A 24,554-nucleotide genomic window follows, 5' to 3' on the forward strand; every position below is an offset into this window, starting at 1 on the left:
GAAATTCTTTACATTAATGGTGGTGACACACTGGAACAGGTTGCCCAGGGAGACAGTGGATGCCCCCTCCCTTGAGGTGTTCAAGGTTAGACAAGGCCTTGAGCAACCTGGTCTAGTGGAAGGTGTCCATGCTCATAGCAGTGGCCATGGAACTGGATGACCTTTAAGGTCCCTTCCAGCCCAAACCATTCTTTGAGTCTAGGATTCTGGTGCACTGAAGAACACTGTGACCTCACTATTTCTAAAAAGTTCATGAATCATGAAAGTTCATCATTTTCCCTTCCATGGCTTTTCAAGACATGAAAAGAGGTACACCTTGAGGTTTTTGCACACATGCAGCAGGAAGAGGTACTGAGGTATAGGTCTGATTTTTCTGAGACTGTTACTTTTGCTGCAAGCTACAGAGCTCAGTGATGGAAAGCTGTCAGTGTAGCACATTTCTCCACAGGAGAGGGCCCGGCTGCACCACAGCAAGGTCATACCTAAGCTCAGCAGCGCTGCTCGTTAACAGGCCTTACTAGCACACACACATTAATTTGCTACTAACTTGTTAACAGGGCTGTGGTTTCTTTCATTGGTTTTGGTTTGGGGGTTTTTGATAGTGGTGATGGGGAACCTAGGTTGTGTCTCTGTGTGGAGCTGCTGCATACTACATGGGCTTAACAACCTCCAGGTGGAGCTGCCACCTCTTGGCATGGCTTTGTGGGACTGTGTAGTTCATGGGACTAGGAGGATATTACTACAGCTACTTCAAGATCAGTTTACACAACTTTAAAGGACTTTTAAGGATTTTTAAAGGAGCAGGTGTTGATCTCTTAAGAGGGTAGAAGGGCTCTGCAGAGGGACCTTCCCAGGCTGGACAGATGGGCAGAGTCCAAATGATGGCATTCAACAAGTCCAAGTGCCAGGTGCTGCACTTTGGCCACAACAACCCCATGCAGTGATACAGGCTGGGGTCAGAGTGGCTGCAGAGCAGCCAGGCAGAAAGGGACCTGGGAGTAGTGATTGACAGCCCACTCAACATGAGCCAGCAGGGTGCCCAGGTGGCCAAGAAGGCCAATGGCATCCTGGCCAGCATCAGAAATAGTGTGCCCAGCAGGAGCAGGGAAGTCCTTCTGCCCTGTACTCAGCCCTGGTTAGGTCACACCTGGAGTCCTGTGTTCAGTTCTGGGCCCCAGACATTGAGACACTTGACATGTCCAGAGAAGGGCAACAAAGCTGGGGAGGGGTCTGGAGCACAGCCCTGTGAGGAAAGACGAGGGAGCTGGGGTTGCTTAGCCTGGAGAAGAGGAGGCTCAGGGGAGACCTTGCTCTCTACGTAGCCTGAAGGGAGGTTGTAGCCAGGTGGGGGTTGGTCTCTTCTCCCAGGCAACCAGCACCAGAACAAGAGGACACATTCTCAAGCTGCCCCAGGGGAGGCTTAGGCTAGAGGTGAGGAGAAAGTTCTTCCCAGAAAGAGTTGGTCATTGGAATATGCTGCCCAGGGAGGTGGTGGAGTCACTGTCCCTGGGGGTGTTCAAGAGGGGATTGCACATGGCATTTGGAGCATGGTTTAGTAGTCATGTGGTCTTGAGTGACAGGTTGGACTTGATGATCTTTGAGGTCTTTTACAACCTTATTGATTCTATTCTATTCTATTCTATTCTATTCTATTCTATTCTATTCTATTCTATTCTATGACTGCACATAAGAAGTCAACTTGAATATGCAGTGATACGTGATTCACACTCACACAGTGATATTTGCATAGTGAAGGTTAAGACAAGAAAGGCAGCAAGGTTTTCATATTGGCTGCCTGGTTCTATTTACCTGGGGCTGGGAGATGCTTTTTTTACATCTGGAAAATTTTAAACAGTTCTGCAGTTCACACTACAACAGGAATAATGCATGATCCATATTATTAGCTCCATTTTCACTACCAAACTTCCATTAGTACCATCTGTTTTACCGCTGCGGTACCAGCCCAGCAAGACACGTCTATTCAGGACAGAGATAGCTTCACACAGACCCAACTTCTAGTCCTTTGATATTCACTCAAACTCTAAAGATACATTCCTTCACATACATTTACTGCAGAAAAATGTGCTTCCCCATGTGAAAAGCTTTGTAATACCTAACCTTTAACACAAAAGGCCAAAGCCACATAATCTATCAAGGTGACAGAGGAAAACTCAAGAGCACTGGAAGCATTCATGCCCTTTTTGATAACAAAAATGCCAGCCAGTTCCTGGAAATGGATCATCCCTCTGTTGCAGACAGCATGCTTAGAAAACCCAAGCATTCCTAGTAGCAGTTGGCATCATGGAGAAATTCCACTGGCTCACTGATAACTTTCTGTCTGGCTTTCAGTATGAAAGGGTTATCAGCAGCACCTTCCACCGCCTGCTTGCAAAACCTCATCCTCACCTTTGACTTCCTGCAGCTCCTTGACATCTTGGGGCACAGAGTGCATTGGTGACAGACAGTAACCAGATGGTGTTTTACCATACAGCACTGAGTCACGTCAGGAATTTAATCTGATTTCCCAGAATATGCAGCACAGCCCTTCCTTCTCAAGTTGGCTGCAGGTGGGATCACATGCCTCTGGCTTTATAAATAGGCCTAAAACATCTGTGACTGAGCTGTCTGCTTGTTACTTTAGAAAACTTGAACCTCTGCCTGGGCATTCAGCAGCGATTCTAACTCGCTCTGGTGGCTCCTGCACATATTTGACCTTGTCAAAAAGCTCAGCGTCTCCTAATTCCAACAGCACAATCACTTTATGCTTTGCAACCTGGAGCTCTTGCAGGGATTTATTTCCACTTCTTGTTGTTATCAGCTACACTATACTGATTAAAGCACATACAAAATACAGACACAGAATTATCTTGCAGCAGCAGGAAGTAGAAGAAACTACCTAGATACAACTACATCCTTTCTCTCCATCTGTCTCTCTGCGAAGTTTGGTTTCCATTAAGCAGCTGGAAAGGGGAAGAATCAATAGGCTCCCCCAGCTCCATGTCCCAGAGAAGGATTGAAGAATTTCAGACTCAGTTCCTCAGTGCTGGACTTCAGTAAGCTGCTGCTTCTCTTGGGAACTTCTCTGCCACTGGCCATTCACAACTGCACACACTGCAGATACCAGGCTTAAAGGGAATGACTTTAGTGGATCTCTGCATAATTTAAACATGTAGCAAAGGTCAGACTGTTCCTGGGAATTATTTTTCATATGTGAATTCAATGGTTTAAGAAACCAAGTGATTTAAGAGTTGATCATAACTGTTAGGCTCTTGCCAAGCATTGTTTTCCTTTATTTCTACTTCTCAAAATAGAAAATAAAAATAAAAACAGCCCCCAAAAAATCCCAGCCAGAATTAAAAACATCTCTCGTCCAGACATTCAGCCTAAATCCTTATTCCTCCTGTAAGTACACAGTTCTCACTAAACCAGAGAGCTGAATCAAGAAGCTGGATTTGATTCAAGGTGGTCTGGAATGAGCACAGGCTGATCACCCATTGTCCCCTTAGCTCTTCAAAATTTTATCCTACAGCAAGGGCAAGACCTTTGCTGTTACAGGTTAAGGCCTAAGTGTCCCAGCATAGAGCTGAATTCCTCCAGAAGACAGAGTGTCCCAGGGGCTGCACAGTCTATCCCAGAGGGTAGACCCAGGAAGTAGTAATTTGTTACTCTTTTGGAGTAAATTCACTCTGTCCTCAGTCCAGTGCTGTTTCAGCTCCAGCCATGACATTTCCCTGCTCAGCCCACACCGCTGGATTGTGCTTTCAGACCACATGAACAAATGCTAGGTTTCACCTAATTATGGATGCCTCTAAATACTGGTTTGAATCCATAAGCAGGCAATTAGGGATCCAAATATACAAATACGCTCTGCCAAAGACACTGGGTAACCTTTTGACAGCCTCCACACTGGATGTGAGGAACAGACAGGATAGGATCCTACCAGGCAGAGCTTCTCACATCTTAGAATCATAGAATCCTAGAATCAATAAGGTTGAAAAAGACCTCAAAGATCATCAAGTCCAAGCTGTCACCCAACACCTCATGACTACTAGACCACGGCACCAAGTGCCTCATCCAATGCCCTCTTGAACACCCTCATGATGCCACCAGACTCATCCTCACATCTTACATATTCAGTATACTTTAAAAATAATTAAGCCTTGGTCTACAGAAGCTGCTTTTCCTGGGCTGCAGCAAGAGAGGCATAGCCAGCAGGGCGAGGGAGGTGATTCTCCCTCTCTGTTCTGGTGAGACTCCACCTAGAGCACTCTGTCCAATTCTGCAGCCCCTAGTACAGGAAGGATCTGAAGGTGCTGGAACATGTCCAGAGAAGGGCCATGAGGATGAGCAGAGGGCTGGAGCTGCTCTGCTGTGAGGACAGACTGAGGGAGTTGGGGTTGTGCAGTCTGGAGAAGACAAGGCTCCGACAAGACCTAATTGTGGCCTTCCAGTATCTGCAGGGGGCTACAAGAAAGCTGGGGGGGCACTTTTGAGGGTGTCAGGGAGTGATAGGACTGGGGGGAGTGGAACAAAACTAGAAATGGGTAGATTCAGATTGGATGTTAGGAAGAAGTTCTTCCCCATGAGGGTGGTGAGAGACTGGCACAGGTTGCCCAGGGAGGTGGTGGCTGCCTCATGCCTGGAGGTGTTTGCAGCCAGGCTGGATGTGGCTGTGAGCAACCTGCTGTAGTGTGAGGTGTCCCTGTCCACGGCAGGGGGGTTGGAACTGGCTGATCCTTGAGGTCCCTTCCAACCCTGACAATTCCATGATTCTACGATTCTTTCTGTCCCAACAGCACTGAACAAGTTAACAAAGAACCACAGAGACTGTCATAATTCAATCAATTATTTAATTAGCCTGTGTGCAGCCACAGCACTTAATGAGTTGTCTTCTCGTTCCACGCCAGGAACAGAAGATCTCAAAATTACATCAAGCACACATTCAACATTACAGTAAGATTTATAATAATCCCACTCAGCTGTGGACACTTTCATCTATCTTCCACTCATTTCCATCTATTTTTTAATACTTGGGGGAGTTCCACCATGCTGTGATCTTGCAACAGGGATGGAAGCTTTTAACTTCAGCGCTATGAATGAAGTTCATCATCCTGGTGTATACTCATCACCAAAGAGGGGAAAAAAGGAAGTGGGGAATGGAAAGAAAGACTCTTTCTATGAGGGTAAAAATTATCCCTCAAAACCTGTCTTTAGATATGAATAAAAACATAAACCAAATATCTAAGAATAAATTTAGGCTGCAGAACAATTTCTAAACTAGTCTTTCAACCTGGTAACTCTGGAGAGAAGCCCTGGTTACTGCTGGTTTAGGATTGACACTGACACAAGGGAACAGTTTGGGAACAACCCTAGTTCAGGGGACCACAGCGGATTTCAGCAGTCTCTCCTGAGCACCTGACAACACTGTCTGGATTTGTCAGTGCTGCATGTAAAAGTCACACTCCACTTAAAGTAACTGAAAGTTTTGCAACATATTTAGTCATCTTTTTGGCAGCTTGGTCTGGCTTTGAACCAAGTCTAAACCACTAAGCAGAAATTCACAACCAGGTGACATTAGAGTAAAAGAATGCAGAACTTTGTGAAAGTGAAAGTAATGTCCTCAACAAATAACCTGGGAACTCACTGAACTACCTACACATATATACATGCACTTCCAGTCTATTTGCCCTACTAGGTATGAAGCTATTTCTTGAGGAGTCCAGGCAAACAAGTTTTGGTGGGTTGGAATTCCACCCCCCAAAATTAACTTTGCCAGACCAGCTCAGTGGGAAGCAAATGGAAGCTGTATTTACAGGCAAAACTACACTCTGCAATGGAATGCAGTGAGTATGTACAAAATATACAGGAGTTAAAATATTTACAGCTATTTACAATTAACCAACAGCACAAGAACCTCCCTGGTCAGAGACCGGGGGAAGGTACTAGGTTCTTCTTCCCTGCCTACCCAGATCTAGACAAAGAGGAGAAAGGAGCAGAGAAAGTTGCTGTTAGACTTAACCAAAACAATGCAGCCAAGGTTAAGCAGAAGCAGGTCAGTATCTCTTCAGAGCACTGAAGCAAGAAGAGAAGATACCAGAAGCAGGATTTGTTTTGGTACAAGCAGTCTTATGGTAGATATCTCTCCAATGAAACTGTTCAGAATTATCTTTACTTTCCTTTTCACACCCCATAGCAATTTATTTCCATTTTACTACTTTTCTGCTCAAGATGTGCACAAAAATTTTAAAGGCATAGCCTAAAATTACCACACAAATACTCAGAAATCCCTTGGGCAAGATCATGGAATTATAGAATCAATAGGGTTGTAAAAGTCCTCAAAGATCATCAAGTCCAACCTGTCACCCAACACCTCATGACTACCAAACCACGGCACCAAGTGCCACGATCAATCCCATCTTGAACGCCTGCATGGATGGGGACTCCACCACCTCCCTGGGCAGCACATCCCAATGGCCAACAGCTCTTTCTGGGAAGAACTTTCTCCTCACCTCAAGCCTAACTTCCCCTGGTGCAGCTTGAGACTCTGTCCTCTTGTTCTGGTGTTGGGTGCCTGGGAGAAGAGACCAACCCCCACTTGGCTACAACCTCCCTTCAGGGAGTTGTAGAGAGCAATGAGGTCTCCCCTGAGCCTCCTCTTCTCCAGGCTAAACAATCCCAGCTCCCTCAGCCTCTCCTCATAGGGCTTGTGCTCAAGGCCTCTCCCCAGCCTCGTTGCCCTTCTCTGGACATGTTCAAGAGTCTCAACGTCCTTCAGCCCTGCATGGGTGAGCCCTGGAAAGCCATTGCAGTGGCTGCCCTTGCCTAAGGCTGCCATTTCCTGTCATGAGCCCTGCAAGATGGATTGGGTTCACAAGGGGAATTCCACTGGATATGCTAGAGGAACACAACCAGAGTGACAAACCCCATCACTTTATGACTCAGATTAGTGAATTCCACTCCAAAAGGATCTGCAGAACAATAGAACAATGGAACAAACCAGGTTGGAAGAGACCTTCAAGATCATCGTGTCCAACCCATCAACCAATCCAACCCACCTAAACAACTAACCCACGGCACCAAGCACCCCATCAAGTCTCCTCCTGAACACCTCCAGTGATGGTGACTCCACCACCTCCCCAGGCAGCCCGTTCCGATGGGCACCACAGCAGTAAGGTACAAAAAACCAAGACAAAGATGACTTTGCTTTTTTTCCTTTTTTTTTTTTTTAATTTCCATAACTGAGCTGTGGGTTTGAAGTTTGCAGAACCACCTCAGTCCTAACTACTGACTGGGTAATTCTGCATGGATGTATGAGGCACTTGCTGTAGAACTTACTCATCAATTTACCAGTACTCCATGTTTAGTAAAATGAAGCAGAGCAATAATACACATGACTGTCACACACACACACACACACATCCAAACAATCACTGAGGTCTTCCAAAGATAATATACCAGAGACACTCTTACATGACATATTTAGTGTTTCTTTTCAACACTCTCCCCAATGTGTTTGGATAAGATTGTTTGGCTACACTCTGCTTCCGAACCTATCTTTATCTCATTGCACACACAGCTCTTTCCAGAGAGTACATGCTGGATCCTGGAACTACAAACCAGCTGACATAATCCTGGGTTGTAACAAGCTCTGAACTTCCTGAAAGGCAATCAAGACCAATTAGTTTCTGAAATAAACCCCACATCATGCAGATCCTACAATAACCTACCCAAACAGAAACTTCACCTTCAAGCACCAGCAAAGAGGTGAAAAAGACCTGGTTTCAGAAGGTACCAATCCCTAAAATCATCACACAGTATCACAGTCTCACAGTATCACTAAGGTTGGAAGACACCTCAAAGATCATCGAGTCCAACCTGTCACCACAGAACTCATGACTAGACCATGGCACCAAGTGCCACATCCAATCCCCTCTTGAACACCTCCAGGGACGGTGACTCCACCACCTCCCTGGGCAGCACATTCCAATGACGAATGACTCGCTCAGTGAAGAACTTTCTCCTCACCTCCAGCCTAAACTTCCCCTGGCGCAGCTTGAGACTGTGTCCTCTTGTTCTGGTGCTGGTTGCCTGGGAGAAGAGACCAACCCCTTCCTGGCTACAACCACCTTTCAGGTAGTTGTAGAGGGCAATGAGGTCTCCCCTGAGCCTCCTCTTCTCCAGGCTAAACAACCCCAGCTCCCTCAGCCTCTCCTCATAGGGCTGTGCTCAAGGCCTCTCCCCAGCCTTGTTGCCCTTCTCTGGACACATTCAAGTGTCTCAATGTCCTTCTTAAACTGAGGGGCCCAGAACTGGACACAGGACTCAAGGTGTGGCCTAACCAATGCAGAGTCCAGGGGCAAAATGACTTCCCTGCTCCTGCTGGCCACACTATTCCTAATGCAGCCCAGGATGCCATTGGCCTTCTTGGCCACCTGGACACACTGCTGGCTCATGTTTAGGTGGCTGTCAATGAGCACCCTCAGGTCCCTCTCTCTTTGGCAGCTCTCCAGACACTCTGACCCCAGCCTGTAGCTCTGCATGGGGTTGCCGTGGCCAAAGTGCAGCACCCAGCACTTGGACTTGTTGAATGCCATCCTGTTGGCCTCTGCCCATCTGTCCAGTCAGTCGAGGTCCCTCTGAAGAGCCTTTCTACCCTCTAACTGACCAACATCTGCTCCCAGCTTGGTGTCATCTGCAAACTTGCTGATGACTGACTCAATGCCCTCATCCAGATCATCAATGAAGATGCTAAAGAGGATGGGGCCCAGCACTGATCCCTGGGGGACGCCACTGGTGCCTGGCTGCCAGCTAGATGTGACACCGTTCACCACCACTCTCTGGGCTCAGCCTCCAGCCAGTTCCTAACCCAGCACAGAGTGTTGCTGTCCAAGCCATGAGCTGACAGCTTAGCCAGCAGTTTGCTGCGGGGGACGGTGTCAAAGGCCTTGCTGAAATCCAGGTAGACCACATCCACAGCCTGCCCACGTCCACCAGACGGGTCACCTGATCATAGAAGGAGATCAGGTTGGAGAGGCAGGACCTGCCCTTCCTAAATCCATGTTGGCTGGACCTGAGCCCTTGGCCATCCTTCAGGTGCGCAGTTATTGCCTCCAGGATAATCTGCTCCATCACTTTCCCTGGCACTGAGGTCAGGCTGCCAGGCCTGGAGTTTCCAGGTTCCTCCATCCGTCCCTTCTTGTGGATGGGGACCACACTGGCCAGTTTCAGTCATCTGGGACCTCTCCAGTGAGCCAGGACTGGAGGAAAATGATGGAGAGCGGCTTGGCAGCTCATCTGCCAGCTCTCTCAGCACCCTAGGATGGATCCCATCCGGTCCCATGGACTTATGAGTGTCCAAGTGGCTCAGCAGGTCCCCAACTAATTCCTCATGGATTTCCAGGGCATCACACTGCTCCCCGACCCCATTGCTCAGCTCAGGAGGCCAGTCATCCTGAACTCCTGCCTTGCTGTTAAACATTGAGGCAAAGAAGGCATTCAGGACCTCAGCCTTTTCCTCGTCTTCAGACACAGTGTTCCCCTCCAGGTCCAATAAGGAGTGCAGGTTCTTCTTGCCCTTCTTTTTAGTGTTAATATATTTGTAAAAATGCTTTTTATTGTCTTTCAGAGAGGTGGCCAGGGGTGACCACTGTGATCTTCCTGAGTTCTGATGCATTATGTTATATTCCAGTGACACACATCACATTTTATTCCTGTTTGAAGCAAAACAAAAAAAAAAGGAAGAAAAAAACCAAAAAGAAAGAAAATGGAAAAAACCCCAACCCAATCAGTCTGGAAGGAGGGGGATTTTAATTCTTCTCAATCCAGTGAATGTCAAATGAGATCTCAGCAAGACGAAGGACCATGCAATACTGTGGTGGGATCACTCAGATGTCAACTGTGAGATGCAGTGCTGTGGGCCCTTACCTGCCATTGCAGCAGAAGAGCTGCAGATCTGTCCAGTGTTTGGATTATGTAAGACTGGCCATGGCAGGGGGTTTGGAACTGGATGATCTCTAAGGTCCCTTCCAACTCAAACCATCCTGTGTGATTCCACTCTGACACTCAGGTAGTGTAAACACCTATCAGGCTTCCTTCTTTTGAATTTTCAATATGTGGTTCCAAAATCCAGCTAAAGGGCAAAGGTATCATCCTGCCATGCCACACAACTGCTGAGCTAACAAAGGAGTAAATCCCTAAGCTGAAGGCCAGAGTGTCCCATAGAGCACCTTCACTTTGCTTCTAATCTGAATTTTCTGAGATAATCTATGGTCAGTTTCCTTGCAGAAACTTCTTTCTGCTGTAAAGAAAAACTCCTTTTTCTTTCATTGGTTTCTGTGTCCTTGTCCAGCTTCACTGTGGTTAATAGTCTTTTGAGAACATCATAGAATCATAGAATCAGTAAGGTTGGAAAAGACCTCTTTCTGGGAAGAACTTTCTCCTCACCTCCAGCCTAAACTTCCCCCAGCACAGTTTGAGACTGTGTCCTCTTGTTCTGGTGCTGGGTGCCTGGGAGCTACTACTCAAGTACATCTATTTCACTGTACAACTACTGACACGGGGTGTAGTCTATGGTACTGGTTTGGTTTCTTACACACTCCCAACATTTGTACACTCTAATCTCCAAGTTCTTTGCATGAAGCCACACTTCCTGTTTGCATCCTTGCTTTCACTAACTTAGTCCTTCTGGTTCTCACAAAATCCTTCTCCTCATTTTTTCTGTTTTTGCTCCTCAGTTTGAGTGCTGGCAGCTAAACACATCCAAGTGACACCTTTAAAGGCAGCTATGTATGGCAGTCTAAGAACATTCAAACAAACAATCCATCACAACTATGCATTCATTAGCACTATTGACTTTGATATCACCCAGCAGCAGAGGCCCTGGTGTGACTGTCCTCTGGCACACAACCCTCTGGAATACTGCAAGGACTCTCCCAGTCTGCAGCCTGGGTTTCCTCATTAGCTGAAAATCTTATGCATTCATTTGGATGACAACACAAGAAATAAGCTTTCTGATGGGGTAACACACCTTTTCCACATGACTCTCTCCCTTTGCCAGTGCAAAGGGCAAAGAGCAGAATGCAAACCTTTGATTATCTGTTTAATCTTTTAAAATATCAGATAGCTAATAGCTGTTTCCAGCCAACAGACCTTAAGGTACGACCATGTCACTGTTTACCCCATTGCTACAAATCCTGCTCCAAGATGTTATTCTGCTCTGTGTCCTCTGACATTTGCAATTGTCCAGTGAAAGCTCCAGAATGCCTTTTCTTACAATTACAGATTTTCAACACAATCCACAAGGCCAGCTGGACAAAAGAGAGACTATCAATATCTGAATCTTCCACTGCATTCTGCTCAGTGGCATCAATCCCCTCTGAATTATCCTGTATGACATGCAAGAACTGGGACCAAACTGGAAGCATATATCAAGACACTTAAAGTTGCAGCAGACCTGGGAAACCTTCAGAGCAAAAAAAACCCAAAAATAAACCCAAACATGTGAATGAATTTTCTTTACCTCTCAAGATGTAGTTCTGATAATTCTGGTCAGCCTCTGCTCCCACTTTGATTAAGCAAGTCAGACCTTCAGCAACAACAAACTCATGAACCAAGTCTTTGTCATCCTGCCACAGGAGAAAGGAAAAGAGGTATTAGAATTGGGAAAGATAAAGAAACAAGATTTATTACAATGTAAAGCATGAAATGCATGCCTGCAACACTGACTTCATGTTTCAGATGATATGAAAGTTGGTATCAATGGTGTTATACAGAAGATCAGAAGTCAAATAATGAATTTTAAAATTGGAATTAAATACATTAATGCAAAGCAAGAAAACCCCAAGCTTTTACCCTCAAGTAAACTACAAAAGCATAAAATCAATAAAATAGGAATGCAATTATCTCCATTAAAGGTTGGCATTCTCCATCATATTATCATCTCACCATATAAAGAGGCATCTTTATATGACATTGCCTGGTGGAGAGACATAACCTGGTGGCTGTGGGAAGGCCTGTGGATGTGGTCTACCTGGACTTCAGCAAGGCCTTTGACACTGTCCCCCACAGCAAACTGCTGGCTAAGCTGTCAGCTCATGGCTTGGTGTGCTGGGTTGAGGCAGCCCCCTCTCTCCCCACCACGGGCAGGAATAAAACACTCAGACAAACGGATTGCAAAAGTGATGAGAGTTTAAATAGAAAGCAGTGAATGTTACAGAGAACCCAAAGCGCAGTGACAAAGAGAGATCCCAAAGCAAACCCAGAGGCATCCCATTCCCACCTGAGGGTACACCCGAGACCCTCAGGGCTCCTTCTTCCCCCTCCCTCTGCTGGGCTAGTCTCAGCTGGCCAGGCCTGAGACTGCCCATCCCCCCGTGGCCTTGGGCCTAGCCAGGCCCAAAGCCAGGAGACATCTCCCCCAGTTACCGGCTGGCAGAGGAGGAAGAAAAGACAACGTGCTAGACTCCGCACTGGATCTTATAGTGGTGCAAAGAATTATGGTAGGAAATACACAATTTCCTGTGTCCATCCCTCTGGGCTGGACTTCTGGACACAGGAAGTGAACACACCAGGGGGGCACCCAGCTCAAACTGCAACACTTGGACAGCAACACTCTGTGCTGGGTTAGGAACTGGCTGGAGGGCCGAGCCCAGAGAGTGGTGGTGAATGGTGCCACAGCCAGCTGGTGGCCAGTCACTAGTGGTGTGCCCCAGGGATCAGTGCTGGGCCCCATCCTCTTTAACATTTTCATTGCTGATCTGGATGAGGGGGTTGAGTCAGTCATCAGCAAGTTTGCAGATGACACCAAGTTAGGAGCAGATGTTGGTCAGTTAGAGGATGGAAAGGTTCTGCAGAGGGACCTCGACCGAGTGGACAGATGGGCAGAGTCCAACAGGATGGCATTCAACAAGTCCCAGTGCCAGGGGCTGCACTTTGGCCACGGCAACCCCATGCAGAGCTACAGGCTGGGGTCAGAGTGGCTGAGAGCTGCCAAACAGAGAGGGACCTGGGGGTGCTGATTGACAGCTGCCTAAACATGAGCCAGCAGTGTGCCCAGGGGGCCAAGAAGGCCAATGGCATCCTGGGCTGCATTAGGACTAGTGTGGCCATCAGGAGCAGGGAAGTCATTGTGCCCCTGTACTCTGCATTGGTTAGGCCACACCTTGAGTCCTGTGTCCAGTTCTGGGCCCCTCAGTTTAAGAAGGACATTGAGACACTTGAACGTGTCCAGAGAAGGGCAACAAAGCTGGTGAGAGGCCTTGAGCACAGCCCTGTGACGAGAGGCTGAGGGAGCTGGGATTGTTTAGCCTGGAGAAGAGGAGGCTCAGGGGTGACCTCATTGCCCTCTACAACTCCCTGAAAGGTGGTTGTAGCCAGGAAGGGGTTGGTCTCTTCTCCCAGGCAACCAGCACCAGAACAGGAGGACACAGTCTCAAGCTGCAACAGGGGAAGTTTAGACTCGAGGTGAGGAGAAAGTTCTTCACTGAGCGAGTCATTCATCATTGGAATGTGCTGCCCAGGGAGGTGGTGGAGTCACCGTCCCTGGAGGTGTTCAAGAGGGGATTGGACATGGCACTTGGTGCCATGGTCTAGTCATGAGGTCTGTGGTGACAAGTTGGACTTGATGATCTTTGGTCTCTTCCAACCGTGGCGATACTGTGATACTGTGATCTTGAAGGCCTTAAAGTGTCAGGATCAATATGAGAATGCCATCTCTACGCCTTAGTGCAGTTCCAGTTTCAGTATTACAAGTGCATGCAGCAATCCTTTCAAACTGTTGGGTTTTGCAATATAACATCCTATTCATTTCCTGAACATAGTATTCATTAATTCTGGTAGGCTAAACATGAGCCTGCAGTGTGCCCAGGCAGCCAAGAGGGCCAATGGCATCCTGGCCTGCATCAGGAACAGTGTGGCCAGCAGGAGCAGGGAGGTCATTCTGCCCCTGTACTCTGCACTGGTTAGGCCACACCTCGAGTCCTGTGTCCAGTTCTGGGCCCCTCAGTTTAGGAAGGAGGTTGACTTGCTGGAATGTGTCCAGACAAGGGCAACAAAGTTGGTGAGGGGTTTGGAGCACAGCCCTGTGAGGAGAGGCTGAGGGAGCTGGGGTTGCTTAGCCTGGAGAAGAAGAGAACTAGGGGTGACCTTATTGCTCTCTACAACTACCTGAAGGGAGGTTGTAGACAGGAGGGGATTGGTCTCTTCTCCCAGGCAACCAGCACCAGAACAAGAGGACACAGTCTCAGGCTGCACCAGGGGAGGTTTAGCCTGGAGGCTAGGAAGAAGTTCTATACAGAGAGAGTGATTTGCCATTGGAATGGGCTGCCTGGGGAGGTGGTGGAGTCACCATCATTGGAGGTGTTCAGGAGGAGACTTGATAGGGTGCTTGGTTGCATGGTTTAGTTGATTAGGTGGTGTTGGATGATAGGTTGGATGTGATAATCTTGAAGGTCTCTTCCAACCTGGTTTATTCTATTCTATTCTAAGTCTTGCTGAATGGCAGCACAACCCTCTGGTGTGTCAGCCACTTCTCTCCCAGTTTGGTATCACTAGCAAACTTGCTGATGCTGCTCTCTCTGCTCTCAATCCAGGTTATTGGTGAATATACTGAATAGTGGCATAGTCCCTATGGTAGAGAAATTAACTGTAGTTCAGCTTCAGAGACGTTCAGGTCAAACCCAGAAAACAAACCAGCAAGCCAGCAAACATTTAACAGCACATATCCATTGGAGGATGTTGGCATTTAGTGAGAGATGACAATGTAAATATTTTTTTAACTTTAAGATGTTCCCCACAATTTTAAACAGTGAATTGGAGGATCACCTGGGGAAAAATTAGGATTTGATTCTCACAATAAATCATGTTAAAGATCTGGTTTATGTAGGTGACTCTTCTTTGTTTCCTCTCTTTTTATTGTAATGTGGATCTTCCCAGAGCAAATTGTGAGTTCTGCCTTCTGGAAGCATTTTCAAAGCAGCTGAAGGTGTAAATCACTACAGCATAGATTCATCCTTGACTGAAAGGAGATATATTGAAGGGGAACAGCAGAGGAAATGAAGGGGTTGAGCAAGCAGCCTGCTTTTAGAAAGCACTGAATAAACAAATCCAACGTGAATTAAAAAAAAAACAAATCCAATGTGAATTTAAAAACAAAAGGCTTTTAAGGTAGCTCTTTCCCCAAAAAAAGAAGAAAGAAGGTGTAATGAAGCAGACTACAAACATGCCATGCTCGAGACATAAATCTCAACTCAGTACATTATCAGTCCCATCAGTATATGTGATGAGAGGAAAGAAGCAAACATCTGGGATGTGCAGCAAAAGATGAAAGGCATCCAAAGCCATACATTCTACATTGGAGGGAGAATGTTTACATAAATTTTGGTCTAGGATAATCTTTTCGGACCCATTAACTCGCTAACTTGCCAAGTTAGATGACCTCAAGAGTAAAGGCTACTTTCCAGAAGTGGTAAGAGGTTCGGGTTTCCAGGAAGAGAGCATTCATTGTGTGACAATGATATGTACAAGTAGCTGCCACATGTGTGTGATAACAGTTAAAAGGAGGCAGGCAAAGCTTGTAATTTGCTATGAAAATGGACTCCTCTGCTAATATCACAAAGATTTATGACCCCTTAATCAGCAGGCGTTAAGACACTGATGAGAAAAGCAGAAAAACACAGGCAAAGCTCTATAAGCTCCTTGCTAAGCTCCTGCAGCCTTAAAGACTGTACAGAGCAGGGAGGTCATTGTGCCCCTGTACTCAGGGCTGGTTAGGCCACACCTTGAGTCCAGTGTCCAGTTCTGGGCCCCTCAGTTTAAGAAGAACATTGAGACTCTTGAATGTGTCCAGAGAAGGGCAACAAGGCTGGGGAGAGGCCTTGAGCACAGCCCTGTGAGGAGAGGCTGAGGGAGCTGGGGTTGTTTAGCCTGGAGAAGAGGAGGCTCAGGGAGGACCTTCTTGCTCTTTACAACTCCCTGAAGGGAGGTTGTAGCCAGGTGGGGACTGGTCTCTTCTCCCAGGCAACCAGCACCAGAACACGAGGACACAGTCTCAAGCTGCACCAGAGGAAGTTTAGGCTGGAGGTGAGGAGAAAGTTCTTCACAGAGAGAGCAGTTAGCCACTGGGATGTGCTGCCCAGGGAGGTGGTGGAGTCACGGTCTTCCCTTTTTACAAATGGGAGTAATGTTTGCTTTCTTCCAGTCCCCAGGGACCTCACCTGACTGCCAGGACTTCTCAAATGTCATGGAGAGTGGCTTGGCAACCACATCAGCTAATTCCCTAAGGCCTGCATCTCCTTATGACCCCAGCACTTACGTATCTTCAAGTTCCTCAGACAGTCACACACCTTGTCACTGGTTACAGTGGGAGGGACTGCCTCCCTGGTCTCCAACTTGTGGGCCATGAACTTGACTATATGTGATACTAGCAGAGTAAGAAATGTAAGCAAGATCCCCTTCTTTACTACCCATTCTCCTGTCTCTCTGCCATTGGCTATGTTATCTAACGCAGGTGTGTGGGATCTTACCTGAAGCTTGAGACTGAGCAAGTCTTTTTCAGGGAAGGGCACTTTGCAAGAGTTCAGCTTCTCTGCTGTGCAGCTTTCATGGGCAAAGCTGAATTGTTTATACTGATAAGAGAAATCTGTCTGAAGCCAGCTATTTCTGCAGGCTGGATGGTTGAAAACTTTTACCCAAAGCACAAAAATATTTACTCCACAAGAAAGTGGCTTTGCTTCCAAGTAAGAATTGAGGGTTTGGAAGAGAGCTTTTCAAGGGACTGCTTTTTTTTTTTTAAGCTACCAAGCACTGCTGGAAGCTCCATTTCCCATGCTTGGGGAAGCTGGATTACAAACTGAACACTTGGATAAGCACACACATTTTTCTCTCTTACGTGGCTAACAGCTGGGCAGAGCACTGCCTTTCCAAGGAATCACAGAATCATAGAACTGTCAGGGCTGGAAGGGACCTCAATGATCAGCCAGTTCCAACCCCCCTGCCATGGACAGGGACACCTCACACTACAGCAGGTTGCTCACAGCCACATCCAGCCTGGCTGCAAACACCTCCAGGCAGGAGGCTTCCACCACCTCCCTGGGCAGCCTGTGCCAGGCTCTCACCACCCTCCTGGGCAACAACTTCTTCCTCACATCCAATCTGAATCTATCCATTTATAGTTTTTTCCATTTCCCCCCAGCCCAGTCCTATCACTCCCTGACACCCTCAAAAGTCCCTCCCCAGCTTTCTTGTGGCCTTCGGATCCTGGAAGGCCACAATTAGGTCTTCTGGAAGCCTTCTCTTCTCCAGACTGAACAGCCCCAAATCCCTCAGTCTGTCCTCAGAGCAGAGCAGCTCCAGCCCTCTGCTCATCCTCGTGGCCCTTCTCTGGACACCTTCCAGCATCTCCAGATGCTTCCTGTACTAGGGGCTCCAGAACTGGATGCAGTACTCCAGGTGGGGTCTCACCAGAGTAGGGTGGAGGGGGAGATTCACCTCACTCACCCTGCTGGCAATGCTTCTCTTGCTGCAGCCCAGGCACTGATTGGCTCTCTGGGCTGCAAGTGCACATTGCTGGTTCCTGTTGAGTTTCTCCTCCACCAGCACCCCCAAGGCCTTTTATTCAGGGCTGCTCTCAAGCCAGTCCCTGCCCAGCCTATATCAGTGCCTGGGATTGCCCTGACCCAGCTCCAGGTCCTTGCACTTGGTCTTGTTGAACCTCATGAGGTTGTCATGGGCCCACATCTGCAGCCTGTCCAGGTCCCTCTGGATGGATCCCTTCCCTCCAATGTGTCAGCTGCACCACACAGCTTGGTGTCTTCAGCAAACCTGCTGAGGCTGCACTCAATGCCACTGTCCCTGTCACCAACAAAGATGATCTTAGCAAGATGCTTGCCCATGATATTTTCACTATGGAGACTTTTTTTTTTACTTCTTTTTTTCTTCCATAAGCTATTCCATTGTTTGCCTGAGCATTCCTCTATTTAATCACATGCTGCACAATTCTCTCTTGTTTCCATTACAAAGTAAAACACTGCACATTTTATGATGTTTATTTATTCAAATGAGGAGCCACGGGACTCCCCAGCCCGTGCTGCCCACACGACACGTCACGGAGAGAGCCAGCAATCACATTCTCTGCTGACCAAACTTTCCAAAACAGAGAAATTGCAATAATCCAGCCTAGAAGTGAAAGCAACACAGGCAGCCAGGGTACCAGCCACAGCCACAAGAATCTCCTTGCTAAGCTTTGCCTAAAGGCTTGTAGGAGGGGATTGCACCCACAGTGACCTCCAACAGTTGGCACACTTCACCCTCTGAGGAAGAGCTTCCATCTCTGCTCTGTCACTCTACAACTACATTAAGAGAGATTTAAGCTTTGATTCTTGGGCCACCTCTAATTTGGTCTGCAGAACAGAGCCAGTAATTACACAAAGACATCCTGCATCCATGTGTTTATCATAATGTGACACATGAATGCAGTACAGGCAAAAGAGAAGATAAATATTGCCAATTCATAGAATCAGAGAATCAACCAGGTTGGAAAAGACCTCAGAGATCACCAAGTCCAACACCTCATGACAACTAAACCATGGCTCCAAGTGCCACATCCAAGCCTTTTTTTGAACACTCCAGGGAAGGTGACTCCACCACCTCCCTGGGCAGCACATTCCAATAGCCAATTACTCTTTCTGGGAAGAACTTTCTCTTCACCTCCAGCCTAAACTTCCTCTGGCGCAGTTTGAGATTGTGTCCTCTTGTTCTGGTGCTGGCTGCCTGGGAGAATTCACTATGCAGTGTAGCATTCGGAGGAGAAATGCAAACCTTACTGGATTCAAGGAGGTGGACCATCCTCCTGTGTTGCCTGAGCTTGTGGGACAAGATGCTGACAGCATGGTAATAGAGTCCTATAGGCAGAAAGGGCATGGGTCATTCAGCTACTGGGCCTTTTGGACTTGGGAGGACATTCTGCCCCTGTACACTGCACTGGTTAGGCCGCACCTTGAGTCCTGTGTCCAGTTCTGGGCCCCTCAGATGGAAGGATGTTGACTTGCTGGAGCATGTGCAGAGAAGGGCAACAAAGTTGGTGAGGGGCTTGGAACACAGCCCTGTGAGGAGAGGCTGTGGGAGCTGGGGTTGCTTAGCCTGGAGAGGAGGAGACTCAGGGGTGACCTTATTACTCTCTACAACTACCTGAAGGGAGGTTGTAGCCAGATGGGGGTTGGTCTCTTCTCCCAGGCAACCAGCACCAGAACAAGAGGACACAGTCTCAAGCTGCACCAGGGGAGGTTTAGGCTGGATGTTAGGAGGAAGTTTTACACAGAGAGAGTGATTGCCCATTGGAATGGGCTGCCTGAGGAGGTGGTGGAGTCACCATCATTGGAGGTGTTCAGGAAGAGACTTGACAGGGTGCTTGGTTGCATGGTTTAGTTGGTTGGATGGTGTTGGATGATGGGTTGGACGTGATGATCTTGAAGGTCTCTTCCAACCTGGTCTATTCTATTCTATTCTATTCTATTCTATTCTATTCTATTCTATTCTATTCTATTCTATTCTATTGCCTGGCTCCAGGAATAAAAATCACTACTTTTAGAAAGGGGAAGCTAGAGATGTCTCTCTTCCTTGCTAAGTCCATGTATCAAATAGTATGCTGGTGAAGTGCACTGTCCCCATTCTACCTTAATAGGCTGGAACGAGGTCTCCTTGGAAACCCCTCTTCCTGAGATTCCTCTGCCAGCAATACACACTGCATGACAAGGAACTGAAATAGAATCCCTCCATATTATGGTCAATGTGGCAGGGGGGAGGGGGAGTCAGGAAAAAACGCCATGACACTCACAACAAGTCCCTCCCAACATGTGAATGGGGGGTACTCTTTTTAGAAAGGAAAATTCTTTTTATTTGATTTTTTTTTCTCCTTTGAAAAAAAAAAAATTTAAGTGTCCTGCAAAGTCAAGATAGGCTCCCAAAGGTCAGCTGGTTTGAGGAGGATTAAGGGCTGGGGATTAGGCTTCAGTCATTGAAGAATGTAAATTAGCAGCAGAGTGACAGCAGCTGACTGGTGAGGAAAGGGGGGAAGGAGGAAGCAGGTCAAAGAGCAAAGCACACACAACTGCAGGCTTTGGCTGGCATAAATTGCAAGGGACAATGGATCTGCTGCTCCCCCCCACCAAAGTCAATGCAGGGCTGCTGCTCAATATGCTTGAAAAGCCTTCTCTGTTTTTAAGCAAATGAAAGCAGAATCACAAACCCCACATTTCTGCTAGCAACAGCATCGATGATGGATAGGTCCTTATTCCACCCTACCTACTCCTAATAGTGCCAGGAGAATAGCAATGCATTGATCTTCCTTCCCAATAATTTCTCTGGCTCTGGCAAACCTCTGCATACAGGAAAAACCTCAAAACAACTCCACAGACTGTTCCTAACCTGACTGCCCTGGGCAGCAGCACCACTGAGGCAGCACAGAATGCAATTCTGTCACCTTCATGTCCACAGCTCTCCCATATGATTTCAAGTGATTAAACAACGCTCTGCCCAAGTAGGAATAGAAAATGAACAGTCATTTTCTCTCATCCTTCCTTTCACTTGCTGTGGTGGGTTGAGACCTCAAATGGTCACACTTGCCTACCTCTGTGACCACAGAGCCTACATTAGAAATATACTGCATAAAGGCTCCACAAGATTATCAAATATTGCTACCTGCCTTCACTTCTGGAGGTATCTGTCAGTATCAGGCTGGACATGAGCCAGCAGTGTGCCCAGGTGGCCAAGAAGGCCAAGGGCATCCTGGCCTGCATCAGCAACAGTGTGGCCAGCAGGAGCAGGGAAGTCCTTCTGCCCTGTGCTCAGCACTGGTTAGGCCACACCTTGAGTCCTGTGTCCAGTTCTGGGCCTCTCAGTTTAGGAAAGATGTTGAGTTGCTGGACGGTGTCCAGAGAAGGGCAACAAAGCTGGGGAGGGATTTGGAGCACAGCCCTGTGAGGAGAGGCTGAGGGAGCTGGGGTTGCTTAGCCTGGGTGCTGGGGCCTGGTCTGTCTTGAAGCATTACCATAAGCAGCTCAGTTAGAATGACAGCAGCAGCTAATTTAGAATGTGTACCATGACAGCTTTGTTCAGAATATGTATTATGATAGCCTTGTAAAAGAACATGAACTGCTGTCCTGATGTGAATCTGGGATTGTGATTCGATCTGTGCCAATGTCAACAGCCAAGCAGATTGATCAAGAGGGCACGTGGACAGCTGGTGAGGATGCAGAGCAGCCGATCATGCTGCAGAACAGTGCCAGTATGCCAGAGAAAAGTAGAGCTGATAGTTCAGAAAGATGAACGACTTATGCATCATATTGGTGTCGCGTCCCTCCTGTTCCCCCACGGATTTTAAAGGCCCTGGCACCTGGAGAAGAGGAGGCTCAGCAGAGACCTTCTTGCTGTCTACAACTCCCTGAAGTTGGGGGTTGGGCTCTTCTCCCAGGCACCCAGCACCAGAAGAAGAGGACGCAGTCTCAAGCTGTGCCAGGGGAGGTTCAGGCTGGGTGTTAGGAAGAAGTTCTTCCTAGAGAGATTGGCCATTGGAATGTGCTGCCCAGGGAGGTGGTGGAGTCACCATCCCTGGAGGTGTTTAGGAGGAGACTCAATGAGGCACTTGGCGCCATGGTTTAGTTGATTAGATAGTGTTGGAATTGATGATCTCTGAGGTCCTCCCCTCCTCTCCCCTTCTCTTCCCCTCCTCTCCTCTCTTCTTCTCTCCTTTCTCCTCTCTTCTCCTCTCTTCTTCTCTCCTTTCTCCTCTCCCCTCCTTTCTCCTCTCCTCTCCTCTCCTTTCTCCTCTCCTCTCCTCTCCTTTCTCCTCTCCTCTCCTCTCCTTTCTCCTCTCCTCTCCTCTCCTTTCTCCTCTCTCCACTCCTCTCCTCTCCTCTCCTCTCCTCTCCTCTCCTCTCCTCTCCTCTCCTCTCCTCTCCTCTCCTCTCCTCTCCTCTCCTCTCCTCTCCTCTCCTCTCCTCTCCTCTCCGAACCTCTCCTCTCCTCTCCGAACCTCTCCTCTCCGAACCTCTCCTCTCCTCTCCGAACCTCTCCGAACCTCTCCTCTCCGAACCTCTCCTCTCCTCTCCTTTCTCCTCTCTCCTCTCCTCTCCTCTCCTCTCCTCTCCTCTCCTCTCCTCTCCTCTCCTCTCCTCTCCTCTCCTCTCCTCTCCTCTCCTCTCCTCTCCTCTCCTCTCCGAACCTCTCCTCTCCGAACCTCTCCTCTCCGAACCTCTCCTCTCCTCTCCGAACCTCTCCTCTCCGAACCTCTCCTCTCCGAACCTCTCCGAACCTCTCCTCTCCTTTCTCCTCTCCTCTCCTCTCCTCTCCTCTCCTCTCCTCTCCTCTCCTCTCCTCTCCTCTCCGAACCTCTCCTCTCCGAACCTCTCCTCTCCGAACCTCTCCGAACCTCTCCGAACCTCTCCTCTCCGAACCTCTCCTCTCCGAACCTCTCCGAACCTCTCCTCTCCTCTCCGAACCTCTCCTCTCCGAACCTCTCCTCTCCGAACCTCTCCGAACCTCTCCTCTCCTCTCCTCTCCTCTCCTCTCCGAACTTCTCCTCTCCTCTCCTCTCCGAACCTCTCCTCTCCTCTCCGAACCTCTCCTCTCCGAACCTCTCCTCTCCGAACCTCTCCGAACCTCTCCTCTCCGAACCTCTCCTCTCCTTTCTCCTCTCCTCTCCTCTCCTCTCCTCTCCTCTCCTCTCCTCTCCTCTCCTCTCCTCTCCTCTCCTCTCCTCTCCTCTCCTCTCCTCTCCTCTCCTCTCCTCTCCTCTCCTTTCCTTTCCTCTCCTTTCCTTTCCTCTCCTCTCCGAACCTCTCCTCTCCGAACCTCTCCGAACCTCTCCTCTCCTTTCTCCTCTCCTCTCCTCTCCTCTCCTCTCCTCTCCTCTCCTCTCCTCTCCTCTCCTCTCCTCTCCTCTCCTCTCCTCTCCTCTCCTCTCCTCTCCTTTCCTTTCCTCTCCTTTCCTTTCCTCTCCTCTCCGAACCTCTCCTCTCCGAACCTCTCCGAACCTCTCCTCTCCTTTCTCCTCTCCTCTCCTCTCCTCTCCTCTCCTCTCCTCTCCTCTCCTCTCCTCTCCGAACCTCTCCTCTCCGAACCTCTCCTCTCCGAACCTCTCCTCTCCTCTCCTCTCCTCTCCTCTCCTCTCCTCTCCTCTCCTCTCCTCTCCTCTCCTCTCCTCTCCTCTCCTCTCCTCTCCTCTCCTCTCCTCTCCGAACCTCTCCTCTCCGAACCTCTCCTCTCCGAACCTCTCCTAACCTCTCCGAACCTCTCCGAACCTCTCCTCTCCGAACCTCTCCTCTCCGAACCTCTCCGAACCTCTCCTCTCCTCTCCGAACCTCTCCTCTCCGAACCTCTCCTCTCCGAACCTCTCCGAACCTCTCCTCTCCGAACCTCTCCTCTCCTTTCTCCTCTCCTCTCCTCTCCTCTCCTCTCCTCTCCTCTCCTCTCCTCTCCTCTCCTCTCCTCTCCTCTCCTCTCCTCTCCTCTCCTCTCCTCTCCTCTCCTTTCCTTTCCTCTCCTCTCCGAACCTCTCCGAACCTCTCCTCTCCTCTCTCCTATCCTCTCCTCTCCGAACCTCTCCTCTCCGAACCTCTCCTCTCCTCTCCTCTCCTCTCCTCTCCTCTCCTCTCCTCTCCTCTCCTCTCCTCTCCTCTCCTCTCCTCTCCTCTCCTCTCCGAACCTCTCCTCTCCGAACCTCTCTTAACATCTCCTCTCCTCTCCGAACCTCTCCTCTCCTTTCTCCTCTCCTCTCCTCTCCTCTCCTCTCCGAACCTCTCCGAACCGAACCTCTCCTCTCCTCTCCTCTCCTCTCCTCTCCTCACCTCTCCTCTCCTCTCCTCTCCGAACCTCTCCTCTCCGAACCTCTCCTCTCCTCTCCTCTCCTCTCCTTTCTCCTCTCCTCTCCTCTCCTCTCCTCTCCTCTCCGAACCTCTCCTCTCCGAACCTCTCCTCTCCTCTCCTCTCCTCTCCTCTCCTCTCCTCTCCTCTCCTCTCCTCTCCTCTCCTCTCCTCTCCTCTCCTCTCCTCTCCTCTCCTTTCCTTTCCTCTCCTCTCCGAACCTCTCCGAACCTCTCCTCTCCTCTCCTTTCTCCTCTCCTCTCCTCTCCTCACCTCTCCTATCCTCTCCTCTCCGAACCTCTCCTCTCCTCTCCTCTCCTCTCCTCTCCTCTCCTCTCCTCTCCTCTCCTCTCCTCTCCTCTCCTCTCCTCTCCTCTCCTCTCCTCTCCTCTCCTCTCCTCTCCTCTCCTCTCCTCTCCGAACCTCTCCTCTCCGAACCTCTCTGAACCTCTCCTCTCCGAACCTCTCCTCTCCTTTCTCCTCTCCTCTCCTCTCCTCTCCTCTCCTCACCTCTCCTCACCTCTCCTCTCCTCTCCTCTCCTCTCCTCTCCTCTCCTCACCTCTCCTCTCCTCTCCTCTCCGAACCTCTCCTCTCCGAACCTCTCCTCTCCTCTCCTCTCCTCTCCTTTCTCCTCTCCTCTCCTCTCCTCTCCTCTCCTCTCCGAACCTCTCCTCTCCGAACCTCTCCTCTCCGAACCTCT

The 24,554-nt window shown here is 48.8% G+C and overlaps 1 protein-coding gene across 1 annotated transcript in view; it reads right to left on the reverse strand.

Annotated features, from left to right (window-relative positions):
* The window catches only part of FHOD3 (formin homology 2 domain containing 3), a 474,874-nt gene that overhangs the window by 250,136 nt on the left and 200,184 nt on the right, over positions 1–24,554 (reverse strand). Inside the window, exon 5 of the mRNA XM_054163992.1 lies at positions 11,519–11,624. Within this exon, the coding sequence (XP_054019967.1) occupies positions 11,519–11,624 (106 nt within the window). The remainder of the gene's footprint in view (positions 1–11,518; positions 11,625–24,554) is intronic.

This window comes from Dryobates pubescens, chromosome 9 (genome assembly GCF_014839835.1).
Source record: "Dryobates pubescens isolate bDryPub1 chromosome 9, bDryPub1.pri, whole genome shotgun sequence".
Taxonomy (NCBI): Eukaryota; Metazoa; Chordata; class Aves; order Piciformes; family Picidae; genus Dryobates; species Dryobates pubescens.